The sequence below is a fragment of the Saccostrea cucullata genome, unplaced genomic scaffold (assembly GCF_032062105.1).
Source record: "Saccostrea cucullata isolate Sc308-1 unplaced genomic scaffold, CSIRO_AGI_Scuc_v1 ctg126, whole genome shotgun sequence".
NCBI classification, from domain to species: Eukaryota; Metazoa; Mollusca; class Bivalvia; order Ostreida; family Ostreidae; genus Saccostrea; species Saccostrea cuccullata.
The window spans coordinates 79,452-98,287 of record NW_026928905.1 but is presented as its reverse complement, the minus strand read 5'-3'; the positions used below and the strand labels follow the sequence as shown (position 1 = coordinate 98,287).

The window sequence follows — 18,836 nt, the reverse complement described above, 5'->3', positions numbered from 1 at the left end:
AGGGGTTCGAGAGATAGAAAGTTAAAAAAAATCCGGAATTTTCAGTTCCGATCACCGAAATTCTACTTTTATAGATACCGGAAGTATATGTAAATAAAGTCATTGCACGTTTTCAATCGTATTTGACAGGTAATTTACGTGATATCAACAACAATGATTGTATTTAGAATAAATAAAACGAATTTCTAAAGTTTCAGTATTTATTTGTTCTTATTTCATGTTGACATGAAACCCGAAAAGCAACGGTTTGGCTTAACCCGCGGCTTGATCGGGACCTTCACCAGTGTTCACCAGATTTTTCTTAATCGGTATTCAGTCCTTGAGAAAGGAATTTTGTTGTGCAATATTTGCCATGCTGCAATTATTTAGACTCGATTTAATCATAATAAAAGTTCATAGTCTATCGGAACTTACTGAAACGAACATCTATAAATTAAATTTCAAAAAATTATCGTCTCGGTTTCAATTCGAAATAAGTTGTAAATTTGTTTATAATATACCCTGTAATTAATAACCAATTAATTATATCAAAACAAGGACGACCCACAGGTGTAGTATCATCTATGTAAACACCCAATTTACACCTCCATGCCAGCCCAAGGCGTTGGTTGTTTCCAGTAAGGTACATCAATTTCACACTTGATTGCGTGTATATACACGCAATAGAGATAGAGAGTAAAATTCAATGAAATATGTGTAACGGGAAAAATTTTGGTTTATTGATGACTTAATTGTTGAGAGATAAAGCAGAGATCAGCTTGCAGTAAATTTGCTTAATTATATAGAGGAAAAAAACGGAAACATTCACATTCAGAGATCAACTAGAGATTCCATTAACCACAACCATAATTTTAATTTGATTCAAACATACTCGTGGAAATAAAAAAAAAAGTATGACCACTCGTTCGCGGAAATAAATTCGCATTTTCCTTTTAAAAAATGACCATAATACTTGGTTTACAGTATACAGTCCCTAAACTTGTGTCAAATAAGGTGAGCTACGTAGTACTATGTTTTATATAGTTGCATTTTACATCAAATACACAATACATGTTATATATGAGTTTGGGTTAATATTATCTGACCATGACATTTGACTTGTCAACCTTTTTCATTCTCATTTGAAGTCCTTATTAATCATGTTGAGTACTACATTGCCATACTACATAGTAAATAAGAAAATTTGACTTTGGAAATGAAAATTAATGTGAATCTACATGTATATGTAAAAGGAAATCGGATTCACCTTTTCAAAGTGGAATTCAGGCAATTACTATTGGATTATGAGATTTCTAGTCTAGACAGGAATTCTGACATTTGTTAAATTACATTCCCATGCTCTTTGGTTTAATTACAATACAGGACTGTCTTGAAAATAAAAGTACCAGATATATCCTTAGCAATTATAAGTAATTGCATAAAAACAGTTATTTAAATGCTAATGCCTGACAGCAGTCTATACATAATTAAACAGTTTGGTATTAAGTCATGCTTTGCAATGTCTTTACTATGATAGGACATGTTTAAAGACTTCCAAAAGGATAGCCATTGCATACCTTTAAACATGCTAAAATATACTTTCCAATTAAATTTTGTTAAATGGGCATGGGCTGTCAATAATAAGTAAATAAGGTAACATGGAATCTTTAAAAGGTTTCAAACAAATGTCCAAACCATTTTTTTGGTTAAAGTTAAACAAAAAGGTACCCTGGTACTTTAAAAAACACATCTATTTTGTGGACACAAGCTAGAGCAACATTGAATGGATGTTATATTGGCCAGCCAGGATATAAAGTGCATGTACTGGTTATTGCCTCTCTCTCTGGTGGTGGTAAATGGGAGGGGGCAAAACCTATGTTAAATTGTAATCTGTTGTCTTGTATATTTCTTGACCACCTGATACAAGACCCTGCTACCTGAGTAATATACCAGCGTATGGTTGCCAGGGACAATCCTGGAATGACAACACCAATGCAGTGGAGGACAAGTAGACAGGTCCTTCATGCAACAAAGGTAAACATCACAGAAACCCTTATATTGAGATGTTTGCCTTGTGAAGTTTAGAATATACACCTGACATTTAAGTGTTTGCTTTCCATTGTAGCCGGAGATTGTTAGTCAATCGTTTCTCCTAATCTGACAAACACAGATCAACACACTGACAAAACAGGCTTCAGAGGAGACTAGCAACTGGGAACCAGCCAAGATCTGATGCACAAACTGCACAATAAGAAACTTTTCCATGGAAATATATACTATGCACCTGCAGCTATATATTTAGTAAATTTCTTTTGCTGATCTAATAAAAATAATATGTAAATCAAGACTTGGATATTTGTGAATGAATGACATCAAGACACCTGGTGAAAATACAAAATTACATTAACAGTTTCCAAGAGATGTATGGATTTACAATCTCAAACTTCATTTCAATTATTTTCTCATAAAGTAACAGCATATGCATATCAGAATACTAAGGCTACGTAAATGACAATGTCAAGTCACTTCTGAATCTAACATGATAAAAAAAATTAGAAATCAAACCATAGCTGGCTCTCTTACACAGGAGTACAAAATCTGTAGATATAATTGATTTTTTTGTGTGTTTTCTTACTTGCTGTTTCTTGTCATTGGTTTCTTTGTGTGTTGAGTGGGGGAGGGTTTTTTTTCCATCTTATTGAACACATGTTCCAAAGAGAGACATTAGAGTGCCAAACAGTTCAATTGACATACCTTTGATCTAATTTTTTGTGCCAGTTAAAGCCTTGTCATATTTAACTTATATCAACTTAAATATAAAGCTATCATTTATAAAATCTTTTCCGAAAAATTCGATACATTTTGGTCAAGAGGCCTTTTAAATCAATTTTCAAAATTAAATATATAATTCAGCAGATAAACTTAAATGATTTTAAATCTTCTGAAGCTTTCATTATATTACCTAATGGTATCCATTTATAGGTAACAAAAATATGCATTTCATTTTCAACAAGAGCACAAGAAAAATGTCTCCTTGCAGGAGACCATTTATTGTTGATCTTCGGGTCATTTTGATGAAGAGGATCAGATAATATATGACCAATCAAAAAATTTCTATCTTCCTCACGTCTGGGATATTCCAAAGTATCTTATTGTGGTCTGGAATTCTTTTCAGAAATACTTTGCAAAAATAAACTTAATCAAGTTGCCTGATACCTTGTTGGAAGTGTTTGCATTATTTTTTTTCTCAATCTTTTTTGTCTGTGTGTGTTGTAATCCCTCTTTATGGACTGTCCCAAGTGCAAAGTAATCAAAGACAAAATCAATAAGATAAGATGATTTCATTCCCTATGCAAAAATAAAAAAAAAACTTTCCAATGAAGATTTTGCAATATACAGTAGAACCATGTTACAGTCCATTTGCTGTCATTACAATGTGTTTGGCAACAGGACAACTATCAAAAGTACCTACATGTTGTCAGAGGGGCTTAGGGTATTTAGCAAGAAATTCTGGAACATTGTGCCAGTCATAATCCAACTAAGTACTTCATTAATACAATAACACAAAATGGAACATGAAGGGAAATGAAGTTGATTTCAGAGAATAAATAGTCAAAAATTAAGTAATAGAACTTTCACTTTATCAACATGGACACACAATGCCAAATTGAAAATGAAAATCTTTATTACAAACAATCAAACTCATATTGCAATGAAAATGAATTTACCATAAAAGAACTAATCCTCCTTTACTAACAAGTCAGTAAGGAAAAAATCAAATGGGCAATTTAAAAAGCCTTAAGCTTTCAAGAAAAATTATTAAAACCAACAAGAAGCCATTGCAAATGTGAATGTCAGTGTCTTTAAAGTCTGAAATGAATCTGGAAGTTAAATTAAAGCAAAACATTTGAGGGACCTTAAGTAAATAGTAATTAAAAGGGCACTGTTTGGAATACCCATTATTGAGCATGTTTTGGGCCATAAAAACTGATTTAATGACTTCTGTAAAAAAAAAAAATTGAAATAAAGAGGGTCAAAAAATGTTTAACTTTATTTAACCTGTGTAAGGAATTTAAACTGAACTTGAGAAAATAATATTTTACAACTGTCTCATGGCTGTGTCCTGAATGATGTCCTTAGATACCACTAAGGGTGTGGGGTGTTTAACAGGCTATAAACTGATTTCTATGTGTGTACATGTATACATAACAAATACCGAAACCTATTGTTAAGTAAACCAATTGTCTTCTCAGTTACTCATGTACAATAAAAATTAAAATCATAAAATTAAAGTTTTGACTTTTGAATAGATGGTTTAGGACTGTCTATACTGCATTGCACTATGAATGTGAAGTGAAACATTTTTAAGAGTTTAATATTATATACCAGTCCAATATCAGTCAAAACAAGAAAACTTTATCCAAGTTTCATCTCAAACTATATTGATCAACAGTCAATTGCACTTTGTGAAATAATAGTACTAACATGAACAATCTACTTTAAACTGTGGGCAAAGTCTTTCTTAGATAATAAATGCATCCACTGGTTGAACATGTTGAAGATCAATACAAATAAATCTGCAGATGTGCTTTCCAGATTCTAGTTTTTATCCTTGTTGATATCAAAAGGGACCCCCTAAAGCTCTGTAAAACACTTCAGCAAAAAACTTCTTTTATCACAAACAGATGACATCCTAAATCTTTATTCTCTAATTTTTCAGCATGGTTAAGGTTTTCATGAGTGTTTCTCTAGAGAGATAGCTGGTGAGATGTGTAAATGAGCTATTCCATTTTATAGATCTGGATAAGACAGCCATAATAGATTACCCAGCTAATCTGACCTCCCGTATCCCCCATAATCAAATTATCCCCAGCCAGTCTTTATAAGGACACTATTGATTATGCATTTTATCATCTTTATCTCCAAATCTCTCATCATGACATTTAAATATGATCATTGATGAGAAACATACCAATCAATGTTGGTGACTACAGGTATTCCAATACCCAAGAAACACAATATTGCTCCTCCATTCAAGAATTCAATAGTTACATATTAGTCTACCAATTGCTACATTATAGTTTAATATCATTAAACACACTGATTATTTTTTAATCAGTGATGGATAATAAATATAAATTCTATTCTATTGGAATTATGAAGATGCCAAATATTGTGTTCATTATTGCATTAATGAAAAGAGCCTGTTCATACTCAATAACTCAAAAATACTGGTATATACTAACCAGTAGCTTAATAAAACATTTCCTAGATGGGCTACAGACTAATCATTCAATCTTAAGCAAGGTACTCTGGAGTACAAAATCATAGGAAGAAAATAGAGAACACCAAAGAAGGAATCCCTGTATGATGCCAAATTTCTGCAGTATGTACTTGTAATTTCATGGGTTTCCTACTTCCAACTGAACACAACTATTGACTCCAGATAAATCACAATCTAGCTTCAATCAAAGACATTTAAAACAGTCTTATCCTTCTCTCAATATTTACTCCCATAAAAAGTAAAGAATACTTTTTTGTTAGTTATTTTCATTTTAAAGTTGAATCTAATAATTTTAGGAAAGTAATCTTTTGATATGGAGGTTTTCTATTAATAAAATGAATATTCAAGGTTTAGAATGCCCAAATCTCACTACCAGAATACAAGTGGTGGACAAAAAATCTAACCAACTAATGATATCAATTGAAGAAGTCAGGAATAATTAGAATTGGTTTTGAGCAATGTTGAAAGAGGAAATTTTACTTTTCTTATATAGGAGGAGGGGGTTAATAAATTCTAATAATGTATTATTTAATTTTTTCTGACCTACTGACCTAATTTGGAAAAAAATGTCTTAAAAACAAGTTATTAAAGTGGCCTTAACTATACTGACTATACATCAGAACCACAATAAATAAAATGTTTCACAAGGTTGAAAGTTAATTTCTCCCCCTCGCCTATATTCTAACTTTAATATATGTATTGGTAGGTTCATCAGAATACACATTGTTATTTTGAAATGGGCCTTTCTATAATAACTCTGCAGTTTTTTATATTTAGAATTTAATTATTATAAAAATGCTATAAAACTGCCAACATTCTGAAAAAAAATTTCAAAAACATACATTTTGATTTCATCAAATTAAAAAAAAAAATTTGAACACATTTGATTACATGTTTCAAAAGTAAAAACATTGACATGAATGCGATCGGCCATGCTAAAATGTGAATGTGTCAACGAACAAGCAACCAATGTAAGGATTATAAATATTTAATTATAATAATAGAAACTGCAGACGACCAGTTATGAAAATCCATATTATAAACTTTGATAGAAAAACTCTAAGAATTAGAGAGAATCGTAAGGCGTATTTTGGATGCTAATTTCGTAAGACTTACGCCAAAATCGTAAGGGTTGGCAGCTCTGAAAATAATGTAAAACTTGTCTTTTTTTAAGTAAAATTTCAGAAACATACATTTTGACCTCATCAAATTAAAAAATTATTACTAGCACATATGATTACATGTACTCAAAAGTACAAATCTATTTTCATATGATGGAAAGGCATTCCATGCTTAAAATGAGCACATGTTATAAAAAGAATTTCTACTTTTAGATCATGTTAGATTATATGAAACATGATCATAATCCTTTAATCCTTCAACCCCAACTTATTAAGCTCTATTTGTATGTATATATACTTAAAGTCTCTAAGGTTTACTTGGCTGTATTAGATATGTTCATGATGTTTTGGATTTTTTGTACTATACATGCATAATGACCTAATCCAACTCTTTCTTATTCTCATGCTAAAAAACCAATATTTACAGACAGAAATCACTTAAAATATGTTATGGTTAAAAAACTTAGGCAAAACAACAGTCAGATGGACAAAATTTAACAAAAAACATTCTTTCAAAGAATGACCTTCTTGTTGAACTCCAATTGAAACCTTGAACTGATATAAAACTTTGACCTTCACCTTTATATAATATATCTCTAAAACGTTTTCTAAAAGTTTAAAAGTCATAGACAACCTGATATTTGCTACCAAATTCATACAAATTAAACATTGCTTTTCACTACTTACATTAAAATTGGTTTTATTTATTTTGGATGGCCTTGGACTATGACCTTCTATGGCTGTGTATCTGAAAATAAAAACATAAATGTTTAACTACATGTACTGATATCAAGAAAGTATTAGGATCAAATCTCTACAGTGAAAAGACCTACATATTTATACCCCCTCAGTGTTCAAATACAGTGATTCTCACTTGACCACAAAATCTGCAAATCCAAACTAGCATATTTTTTTTCACGAAATTCGTTAAAAATAGTTATTTTACAGAATCTTTTGAGTGTATAGCATATGTTACAAAAAATTGAAAATATACCATGTATACTAAGTTTAGATATTTGATATAGATTTGAAATAGTGATTACCACATTTACACATCATATTTCCTCATATGTTACCAAAGTGTTTTCTTAACAACCTTCAATCAAACAAAAAAAATTATGGAAATCAAATAAATTATTATTTATTATAGAAGAGCCAGAGTAATTATCAGCATTTTAACACCCTTGACCAAGTTTCATTTACCTTGCTCAGTAATCAGGGATCAATACAAAAATCCTATACTTTTCTTTTGGGCACTAATTCAAGAGGTTTACACAACATTTCAATTACAGTCCTCTTTTACTCCATCACTGTATACATTACTTGCCATCAATCTTGTTTCAGTACACAAACATGGACACAAATTAAGATGGAGGGGGGTATCCAGGTACAAGTAACAATTAACCCATCAACTATACTCAAACATGCTCAGGGGGTATCAATTCATAATCAATTTTTCTTAGCAATTCAACAGGAATGGAACAGTATTTAAATTTACACTCCGCATGAAACAAACATCCTGAAAAAATGTCTATAGAAACTTTTGCTTCATCCTTTAGGACTGTTGATTTCTAGTTAATAATGCTCATCAAAAGAATTCTATAGCTATGCTCAAATGAGTAGAGTCTCATATTTTGTAAGTCTTTTAATCAAACACTGGAACAAAGTGAAAGTAAATGCTTTCAGAGTACCATGGTTGTAAACGTTTCAGCTTCTGAAAACAAACTGCAGGAACTGTGAACTTCACACAGTTTTGATATTGATACATTGTACAGAGAACTTTTTATAAGCATGCTTTTTAAAATTCCTATATGAACATATTTCAAAATACAGTAAAACACACCTATAGCAAGCATACTGCTTAAAGCAAAGTGATTTATAGTCCCCTTGACTTTAAAATTTATTGAACAATTAGCGTATATAACATATTACACTTAAACCGAAGCAAAAATTGTCGGACCCTGCCATTATAAGCGTTTTACTGTAAAAGTTTACGTTAAGTACTCCACAAAAAAATCTCACCAAATCGATCCAATCAATGATTAGATACATAAGATGATACTATCCATTATAGCAATAAATTATTTATGATGCTTGGTACTGAAATCTTTGTTGTGACGACATTATCACAAAAAAATGTCTCCCTGAAGAACAGGCTAAATGTGTCATATTTGTACACAGCACACTGATCTGAAGAAGATCTGAGAAGATGCTGAAGGCAGTTATTTTTAGGCTACATTAAATTATAGACATGAGCATTTGGTTGTGATCCATTCAGGAAATTTTCATCTTTACATGCATTCCTTGTAATGAAACAGTAGTGTATTACTAAGCTATTGAAATGTTTACACTTGATCGAGCAACTCAAAAATGATGCTGCTCTTATGGTTTTTGTTTCCAAGCAAAAATTCCATATGTAATTCTGGGGACATCAAATTTACACTGCTGTAACAAGAGACTACTAGATAATACACTATATGTGTCCATTCATAAAATTGAGTTTTGTCTATCATGAAAGGTGTGGCAACTATTCAAACATGCTACAGTTCTTTAAAAAACATTCTCAAGGCCATGTTTAAATGACTGTTAGATAACTCAATAATTATGTATGTATACAATAACTTTACATATTCAAATGTACATGTACCTAGTGCCAATATGTCTCTGTGAGCAAACATTTTCTCCCTCTGTACATTACATGACATACTTTTACAGATCAATACCGTTGCAGGAGGTGGCCAATTAGACAAGTTTCCAGTCACAGAAGCCAAGCTAGCTTAACTTTTAAAATATGGATTGATTTTTTGTCTTCAGCTACAAACTGAAGACCAAGATTTCAGTGCCTCAGAGTATGCTAACAAGAAAAAACAACTTGTAATTATGAAGAAATCAGTTGAGAAAACACTGGGATATATATACAAACTTAACCCTCATATTTATTTTTATTTATGTACTCATTTATTCAACTCGGGGATGTGTTAATTTACAAGGTAAAAATCTGCTGTTACTGTTGGTAAGTTAGGTCATTTTACAGAATTTTCCTTGATTACGAAAGAGGAGGCAGCAAGAACCATATACATATACAACTCCTGAATTTAATAACCTAAGAGGAATTGTAGCAGGTTTAATTATTCAAAAGGGGATGCTTACTCCTCCTAGGCACCTAATCCAACTGCTGGTATTTCCAGATTAAGGTCCATATTTTTGCTCAGTTTGCTTTCTTTGCTCAGTGTACATGATTTTATAACATTTATCACCATCCAATATTATACTGTTTCACAACAGCAAGCACTGATGGAATTAAAATTACATCTGGTCAACAAACTTAATAATTTCCAACTTACATTCATTAGGTTTGAGATCTGCATTATATTCAGATCAATAATTAGTTTCAGGGATTTATCTAACTTTTTTGTTTTACTAATATAAAGGGGAAAAATGAGAGCCGCAGGCTGATATGTATTCTAGGGGGGTCCGGGGGCATGCTCCCCCGAAAATTTTTTATTAATAAATAAATGGAGCAAAATCCTGCATTCTTAGAGAATCTGGGGCCATTTGTAGAACTTTACAAAGGCCACAAAAACTTCACTTTTTAGACAAAATATTAAATAACAAAAAAAAAATTAAACCAGGTCAATACTTTATTTAATTTTTTCTCTCAATATCTATCACAAATCAATTCTGTTTTTCCTGTTTCACTACTAACATTGTTTTTGTTGTTACTCCATTCTTCCGATCCATAGTAATATAAACTCCGTCTTACTCATCTACACTTTTCTTTTTAACTCTGCAATCCAGACGTATATTTTGACATCATGGCCATGGCACATGTTTACCGATCAATATCAAATAGAAGCTTGAATATTCTACTCTCTCTTTTAAAAGCATTTGGCGAATGAATGACTTGGATGGTAAATTAGGATATGCTGTTAAACTTCAATCGGACAAAAACGGAAAATTTCAGTACGATGTTTTACATATTCTCTGGTTAATCAAGAGAATTTTCTATCTGTAAAGGGGAATTTTTTCACTTTTTCAAGAGGGGAAAGGTACCGTTTACCGGTAGTAAAAACAGCCTTGATAAATCCCTGAGTTTAAACCCCCCATTTTACAATGGGGACAGGATTCAAATCTTATATTAGAGGCGAAGTAATTTTGATACTTCTTACAGACAATTGTGAGGTTATAAGCAGACTTTAAAACCTGCAACAATTAAAATAGCATTCAGATTTGCACATCTAAATCAAATATTCCTTGGCACACTTCAAACTACTGCTTAATTCTATCATTAGATGAGATTTTTAGGATAGGTTCCAGCCTTGTGTATTGGTATTTTGTCACAGACCACTTGCTCTCAATAGTATTTGGATCAACTCTAGAGATCTTAGCAGAAGCCTGACAATGTAGTGTTAGGCATTATAGTATTTAACAAAACAGAGCTTTTTAAAAAAAATCATCTGATAATGCAGTCTCATAATATTTTAACAGTTATCACTCAAACTAACCTATTCAAAAATACTACATAGACTTCATCTGTGACTGCATAGTAACCAATCTCTTACAGATACACAACGTTTATGATAGCGAGAGAAGGAAAAATTAAAATGAAAATTAAACTAAAACTGCAGTACTTAAACATTTAAAACACAATTTATTTAAACCTGTTGGGTAACCTGGACCCATCATTTTTCTGCATCCAAAATTCATATACTGATGTTTCTTGACAACCCTACCTTCAAAAATCTTTCAAATAATATTAATTAATCTCTATATTGACAACTAGTATTAACATTTGAAAGATTTTTGTTGTAAAAATGCCAGATCGCCCCCAGTCCTGTCAAAGACACAGCTGGACAATTCTGATTACCAGTAAGCATCATAAAGTCAATTTTATGGTTGTATTAAAAATATATTTCTCTTTTGGACAGGACACTACTAGGCCTAGTGTATATTATAATGCCATTAACACCTCTCTGGGTTATATAAGAATAAATTTTCAAAAGACATTTATAAAGATGATGCACTGTGTGTGGTAGATTTCTTGACAACAAAAAAATTATTTGACACCTCTCTTAGAACTTCATTACTTTTTAAGATTGCCAAAAATGTTAATCATTTAATGTTACCTATTATAATTATAATAAGTCTTATCTTAGATAACCATAACTAAGTCAGCAAGATACCCTAAGATACACTTTCAATCGTCCAATAAATTGTGAATAAATAGCATAGACCTTTATTTCGTGGGAAAGAGGTCTCGCTTAAAAATTCCCTTACCCCATAGGAAGAAATTTTTCTTTTCCAGCAACCACATAACACTCTCCTTCCTGAAAATGTTGCAAATCGGTGACTCTAGTTCCATGTCGTGGTGTGTAAACTCGATAAACAGAACCACCCGTGTTTAATTTAACATCATTTGTTAGCTGCTCTAGAAATTTTTCAAAATTCCTGACTTTCTTTTCATTACATGTGACCATTTTAGGTCCAAAGTTTTTGTCCCCATTTCTGCAAAACTTGAAACGTTTTGCATTTGTAACACTGCGTTCTTCGATTGATGGTAAGGACGAATGAGTCGTGTGAGCCATTTCGTTTGATGGCAAAATCTTATCACCAAAAGTCACAGAAATTTACCAACTAATTCCAGTTATCAAGACATTCTGTTAACCTCTTATTGAATCTTTTTGCTGTTCTAACATTTCCAATGCTGATCAACCTGTGGTGAATTGTGGGATACAGTGTGTTTACATGGAACAACCTTTGACCCAATAATCCTTAGCAACCACGTGTTCAGTGTAAATAAAATATAAAACATATGCCGGTGGGATTAAATCATTTCCGATATTTATAACAAAATAGTTTATTAAAAAACAAGTACGTCTTAAACATAACCATTATATAATCAGGTAAGAGCTGAATGGAAATTAATGATTTACAATCAAATCGCATTCACATTGTGATTTAAATTTCCTCAATAGAGAATTCCTGTGTAAATCGCGACAAATCGACTTTTAAACACCAATTCAGGCAGTTGAAGAGAAGTCAATTTGTTTACTGTTTTTCATTAAATAGAGAGAAAATATCACTAGATCTTATTCACAACTCTGCATTGAATATTTACAAATGGGTGAAATACAGAGTTTACTCTGTATTAATGGTCCATCTATTTTTTTTTTTACTTTTAGTAAAAAATATTGTTGTAAAAAAAGTCTACCAAGTATTTTTTTTTATTTTGATACTTTCATACTTATATCTATACTTATATAATAATATGTTATGTATAATATATACGTCTACTACAGGCACGTAGCATCGTTTTTGAAAGTGGGGGGTGGGGGGCAACTAGAGAAAAAAATTTTTTTTGCTTACCTGTAAAAGTTGACAAGCAAAAAAAAAAAAAAAAGGGTTAGTGGCCAAACTTTTAAGGCCAACTTCCTTCCACTTCCAATTTTTTTTGCATACAATTCTACATTTCCTTGATATCACTATATACTGTGGTAAGAAGTGAGGTGGGGGGAACCAACCTTTCAATGGACATTTTCAATAGTAAAGGTAGTGTTGGGAAAAAAAGTGGGGATGGGGGGCAGCCCCCCCCCCCCCCCCTGTTGCTACGTGCCTGTACTATCATTTGTTTCATATGAATATGAACAATATGAAAGATCGAGTGGGCAAAGTTAAATATCAGAGGATATTAGCCTAATATTGATATTCAAACTCATCTTTATCGAATACATATGTATACATGAAGGCTGACGTATGCATGTTTTAAATATATATACTTTCCCTAATGTGTATATTTTTGCATAATTCATGGTATTATATCTGTGCCTGAACATATTCATGAAAATATTACATAAAGTTTTTTTTTTCTTGTTTAGTTCCTTGCCGAAAAAAAGATAGCAATAAAAGACTGAAATTATGTACACGTTTAATTTTTTTTTGTTTTGTTGATGGTAAAGAAAATCCTCATTTCGTAGTCTTTACATGTACATAACATTGTTCTCGGTATTATACGTTGTATGTACAACCACCATAACATATCATTATTTGTATAGGGAAATTAGTACCGAGAATTGACATCGTTTGCCTGATCGCAGTGTTATAAATGATATGACTTTGACTTAATCATTTTATTTTAAGTTAAATTAAATTTAACAAAGTCTTTATTACGATTTATACGAGACTGAAAAAACTCTAGTCTGACATTTATTTATAAAAGCTGGGAGCTATAGTTAGTATTTTATATATAGGTCCATGATAAAAGGATTTGTTTTTTACCCTGTAATAAATTTTCAACCCATAGTATAATAATAACAGTGACATTATGGGTTGAAAATTTATTACAGAAACAAGTGCCTGTGTTCCAAATTTATGATCTGGGCCATATTTTACTTTCTCATAGCAAAAGTGACCACGGAGGTGTTAATATGTTTCAAAGGTCAAAATGTATAACTTAGATACGGTTTTTCGCGATCGACAGTCAGACAATAGTAGATGAATAGTTGGATAGATATATTGACAGCCGAGAACTATGTTTAATTCCATTTGGTGATATTTATCAGATTCAGGGACAATAACTGATAATACCATTCAGGACTGAATAAGTTCCTTTGAGTCGCTAATCAAATATTTTTAGAAATTCATTTTCAAAAATCAAAAACATCAATTAAAACCAAATAATTTAAACCATTACACTTAAAAATCCTCGATTTTCATAAAGAACAAAATAAAATTGTCAAGATGCTTATGCAAGGTGCATGGTTCTTTATATTGGTGAGATAAGGATGGACGTTTCCAAGGACAGATCTCGCGGAATCTCGTTGTCTGCGAGGACAGGGCGGTATATGATTTTGTTCATAGACACCCGACTGTCATGACCCTCCTCAAAAAATGGCAAATCAATAAAATTCGAACAAAAAATGCACCCAAGATTGAAACCGAGCAAATACAATGACAGCGCTTTATTTGGTTATAAATTCAATCACTCTAGAAGACGTCACTTAATTTTTCTTTTTAAATGGAAACACTTATCGGTCAAAGTATTTCACTAGTGTTTTCACTGCACCGAGATTGTAACAACCACCAATTATACCCTTCATTTCTTTCCTAGTGAAGATCTCATTGAATTTGACAGTTCTGCAACCTTGAGGACGCGAACAAAGGAAGAAGAAAATCCGTAAAGTGTCTTTTTAAATTTTTTCGATAGGTTACTAAAATTGATCATTAGATTTTAAAGTACAATTGGTCGTAAAAATAACACTTTCCAATTTAAAAAAATTTACAAGTCGATAGATTTTTTAAATTGATTTTTTTTCTCACATTACAACCAAACGTAAACTAACATTCTCCGATTTAAAATCGGCCGAATATAGACCCCTTAGTGTTTTTGGAATTCATTATTGGTTGATCAGTGGCATAATCTTGATCGGGTTCCACAAAAGCATTGTATGACATGAAAACCGAGAACCCATGGATCTAAGGCAACCCGTGTCTTTTGTTTACATACCACGTCAATTTCATTTAAAACTAACAGCGTGTAGACCACTTTGTTTTTAAAAAAAAATTAAATTAAAAAATCTCGGCACACATTGAAAACTGTTCATATCACTGTTCATTCTATCCCACTTTAAACAATTTTTTCGTATGCAGTTAATACAACATATTTTTAAAATGCAAAAAGCGATTTTCACATTTTTTTCTCTGTGTAAATATTATTGCATTCAATTCGTACACAAATTGCAAATCGCTTTCAGTGGGCATTAAATAACATGACCCAGACCTATATTTGATTAAGCCAGTGCAAATAAAATTTTACTGTAGTTCACGCGAAAAATGTAAAAAAAAAAAAAAATAAAAAACAAAAAAATAAAATAAAAATAAATAAATAAAAATAATAAAAATAATTTTTAAAAACTTTCCAAATTCAACTTGAAAGAGCTCTCTTTTAACTTTTTCGCCACAAAATATAAAGTCTTTTGCCACTTAAAGATATGCATTTTCAATATGCTATAAAACCACAAATGCTTTTCTACATAACAATATATCAAAACATTTGCAAACAAGAGAAAACCATTATCAACTTGTGTATTTTCAAAAACACCACTACTCAATTTGTTTTCCTCCTTACATGTAAATATTACTCTTAAATAAGTTCATTTTTCACCTAAACCAAGAAAATACAAAATATAGTCAATATTTATTCGAAAACTTCACCTCACGTCAAGCCTTGATTTTAAATTAATATTTCATGAGGAAGGCTTACTGCCTACATAAAAAGCTTCTTCAGAGGAATAACTTTGGAACTATGCAGTAGAAGATCCCAACAGCTAACATAACAGACTTAAAAGAAGGGTTTAAAAATGCATAGGTAAACATCAAATCCAACATGGGTTACCCCCAGAAAGAAATTGGCGGCCACCTCACCTAATTCTCCGAAGATGTTCGTTGCTGTTGAGAGAATGAGATGTGACGTAAACATTCTCCGGCTTAATCTGGTCATAATCCGTTATCCTGGTGCCATGGTCCGGTGTGAATAGTCTCCGGACCGCCCGCTCCTCCTTAAGGTTGCTTGTCAGGTAATTAAGGAACGATTCGAAAGTCGGATGCTGTCGTTGATTGATAACAACTCTTTTACCCGGAAACCAGGGATCACCATTTTTATAAACTTTGATCGGAGTACCGTGAACTAAATCTCTTTCCTCTATTGATGGATATTTTCCCCACGACATTGTTTAGAATAACACACTACATGTATGACAGAACTCCCCTACAACGGTGTCTCTACTTTCTCCGAGCTTTCACTGGTGGATTGTGGGATTGAAAAGAGACGTGGTCGTCATGACAACACATAGAAGTTCCAATGAGCTAAGAATTCAGAATGGATTTTTAAATCGTCTATTTTATAAATCTTTTAAATTAATTTGATTTGCATTGCAGTTTTGAAGGCATTTACTCAGCAAACTCAAAAAAGATTTTTCATTATCCGCCTTCTTTATTGAGAACTGATATTTTGGTACATAGAAATAATATGCATGCTTAGTTATAAAAGAATTTTATGAACCATGCATCGTTATTTTCAACAAAAAAGTTTTCAATTTTTGGAATTCATTCAAAGCTTTTACGTAAATTTGTATGGCAGAGCCACAAAGCTTGTCGGCAAATTTTGAATACACAAAAGTTAACACTCTTTCGTCACAAACACAACAATAACGGAACAGAATACACCTCTAGACCAATGATTTACCTATACACTGAGAATCAGTTATGTCACTCCACTCACTGAAAAAGGGTTTCCATAAAAAATAAATTCAAAGAGAAGTTTAATATTTCACAAACCCAGATTCCGTTATCATTCAAGTGCCAAAAGCTTATCAAAGATTAAACATGTAGAAGTGTTCATTGCCCAGAATTAGCTTCACCAGAAGCATGATCATTCAACACAATCCACATAAACTTGTCAATAATACCTAAAATATAGATGTAGAGTTTATTTATTCAATAAAGCTCCTTAGTTTAAAATTTAAGCTTTACTATGTATACTTATTGAATTTCAAAAATAAAATGGTACTGACATAAAGTCACTGGGACTTCATGCCATGGACCGCGATGAACGTCACTGCATGCATATTACTTGGTATGCAGAATAATTCAAGAATAAGTCAAGTAAAGGCATTCAATAGACAATGAAAACATTTGTGCTTTATAATTTGCCTTTACCACAAAGTTATAATGATCACCTAGGTCATAATTTTTATAAAGACCAATCCTTAAACAGTTAAATACCAGCTTCGCCAGTATGAAAGCTAAATTAGTGAAAGAAGTAATACTGAAAAATGACAAATTCAAATACAATGTATGCTCAACCTGTCCATAAAATACAAGCATGAGGCTAGCAAAATTCTGACTTCATTAATCTCTAATGAACTGCTGTTCTAAACTCTGCTAGCTATAGCTTTGTAACAAGTTAGCAATCTTCAAGGATAAATAAAAGAGAAGCTGTTTATTGTTGTTTTATTGGTTGATTTGTTATTTATGTATAGACGTGCCTTCAAAGAATTAAATTTTAAAAAAGAGACTAAAATGGAACCAGCAGATTCAAAACTGAGCATTTTCTCAATACACCCATCGTGTACAAAAAGACGAACAACAAAACATCTCCACATATATAAAAAAAAGGAATTAGTTCCACGCCAAAGATGAAGAAAAACACCATGGAAGTTTTACATGTTTTCGTTTGTATTATTTGTCTTACAAGAGAAGACTCAATCAACGACATGCAGAAGAAAACTTGAGATGAGAAAGTACTAGAAAGAAGGCCCAGGAACCATGTCTTTGTCCCGTTATAAACACTACAATAGTCTTCAGTTTCAATAACCTTTTCACTTTGCTGCAAAGATCATTATAGAACCTCTTATAAAAATGGAATCTTTTCATCATTATTTATCCCATAAGAACCTTTGAAAAGAGAAGTCAACATTTGAGGGATATTAAGTGACAACCATACTCTGCATTTCATTGCCGAATTTCAATTATTGGGTGGCAAATCAAGGGGACGATATTCAAAAGCTAATAGCACTATTAGTAAAGTGCTCTCTGTCATTTCACGTGATTTAATTTTATAAAGGCGGTTTCATATTCGATTTTTTAATTTATATATTTGAGGACTAAACATTCTTTGAAAAATTCTCGTAGCTGCTAAATGGTTATAAGGAGACGTGTCAAATAAAGGATATTGAGCGATGTCCAAAATTAAGCAATTTGCCCCTATCATTTCGCTCCTCGTGCAAAATTTCAATCATGCTAGTGTTTTTAGCACGATCTCTTCATATATAAAAGCTACAGAGCATGGAAGAATTATTAACTTGGTATTTTGCCTGATATTAGGATTTTTTTTAAAGAAGTCAAATGAATTACAGGACCTTTGAGTTTATATACTCTTGTAATTAATGGAAGATTTTAGGACATGAAGTTTTTGTTTTCGCATTCATCCATTTGTTTGTATGTTAATCTCTCTGTATGCTTGTCGAAAACTTTAACTTTGGCAGAACTTTTGAATGGTTGAATGTAGGGTTTTCAATTTTTACAGGTGTATGCCTTGTGGCAAAACATTTCTTTGCGCACCAAGATATTTGACCTCTTGACATGGATGTTTGAACTACTTTTGCAAAAAGTTATCAAACTTTGACCTTAAATTGCCATAATTTTTGCATGGTACGTCAAATGATTTTCATATTTCACATGCCCAGCCCGTGTGGCGAAGTGGTTAGAGCGTCTGCTCTAGAGTCGCGAGGTAAGGAACTATCCTTGCGTCGCGGATTCGAATCCCACTGTGGGACGTGGAGACCGGTCTTTTGGATAAGACCGTATAAACCTAGGTCCCGTGTCGCAGTAGGTGCTGGCACGAAAAATATCCCTCCCTGCTCAATGATCCTGATGCCGAGCATAGGATACAATTT

The 18,836-nt window shown here is 32.1% G+C and overlaps 1 protein-coding gene across 1 annotated transcript in view; it reads right to left on the bottom strand.

Moving 5' to 3' along the window:
- Nucleotides 1-12,140, bottom strand: part of LOC134279134 (uncharacterized) — a 33,663-nt gene extending 21,523 nt beyond the window's left edge. The window contains exons 1-2 of the mRNA XM_062761490.1: nt 11,662-12,140; nt 7,072-7,132 (exon numbers count right to left, since the gene is read on the bottom strand). Of these exons, the coding sequence (XP_062617474.1) occupies nt 7,072-7,132; nt 11,662-11,969 (369 nt within the window). The 5' untranslated portion in view covers nt 11,970-12,140. The remainder of the gene's footprint in view (nt 1-7,071; nt 7,133-11,661) is intronic.
- Nucleotides 12,141-18,836: the final 6,696 nt, after the last annotated feature.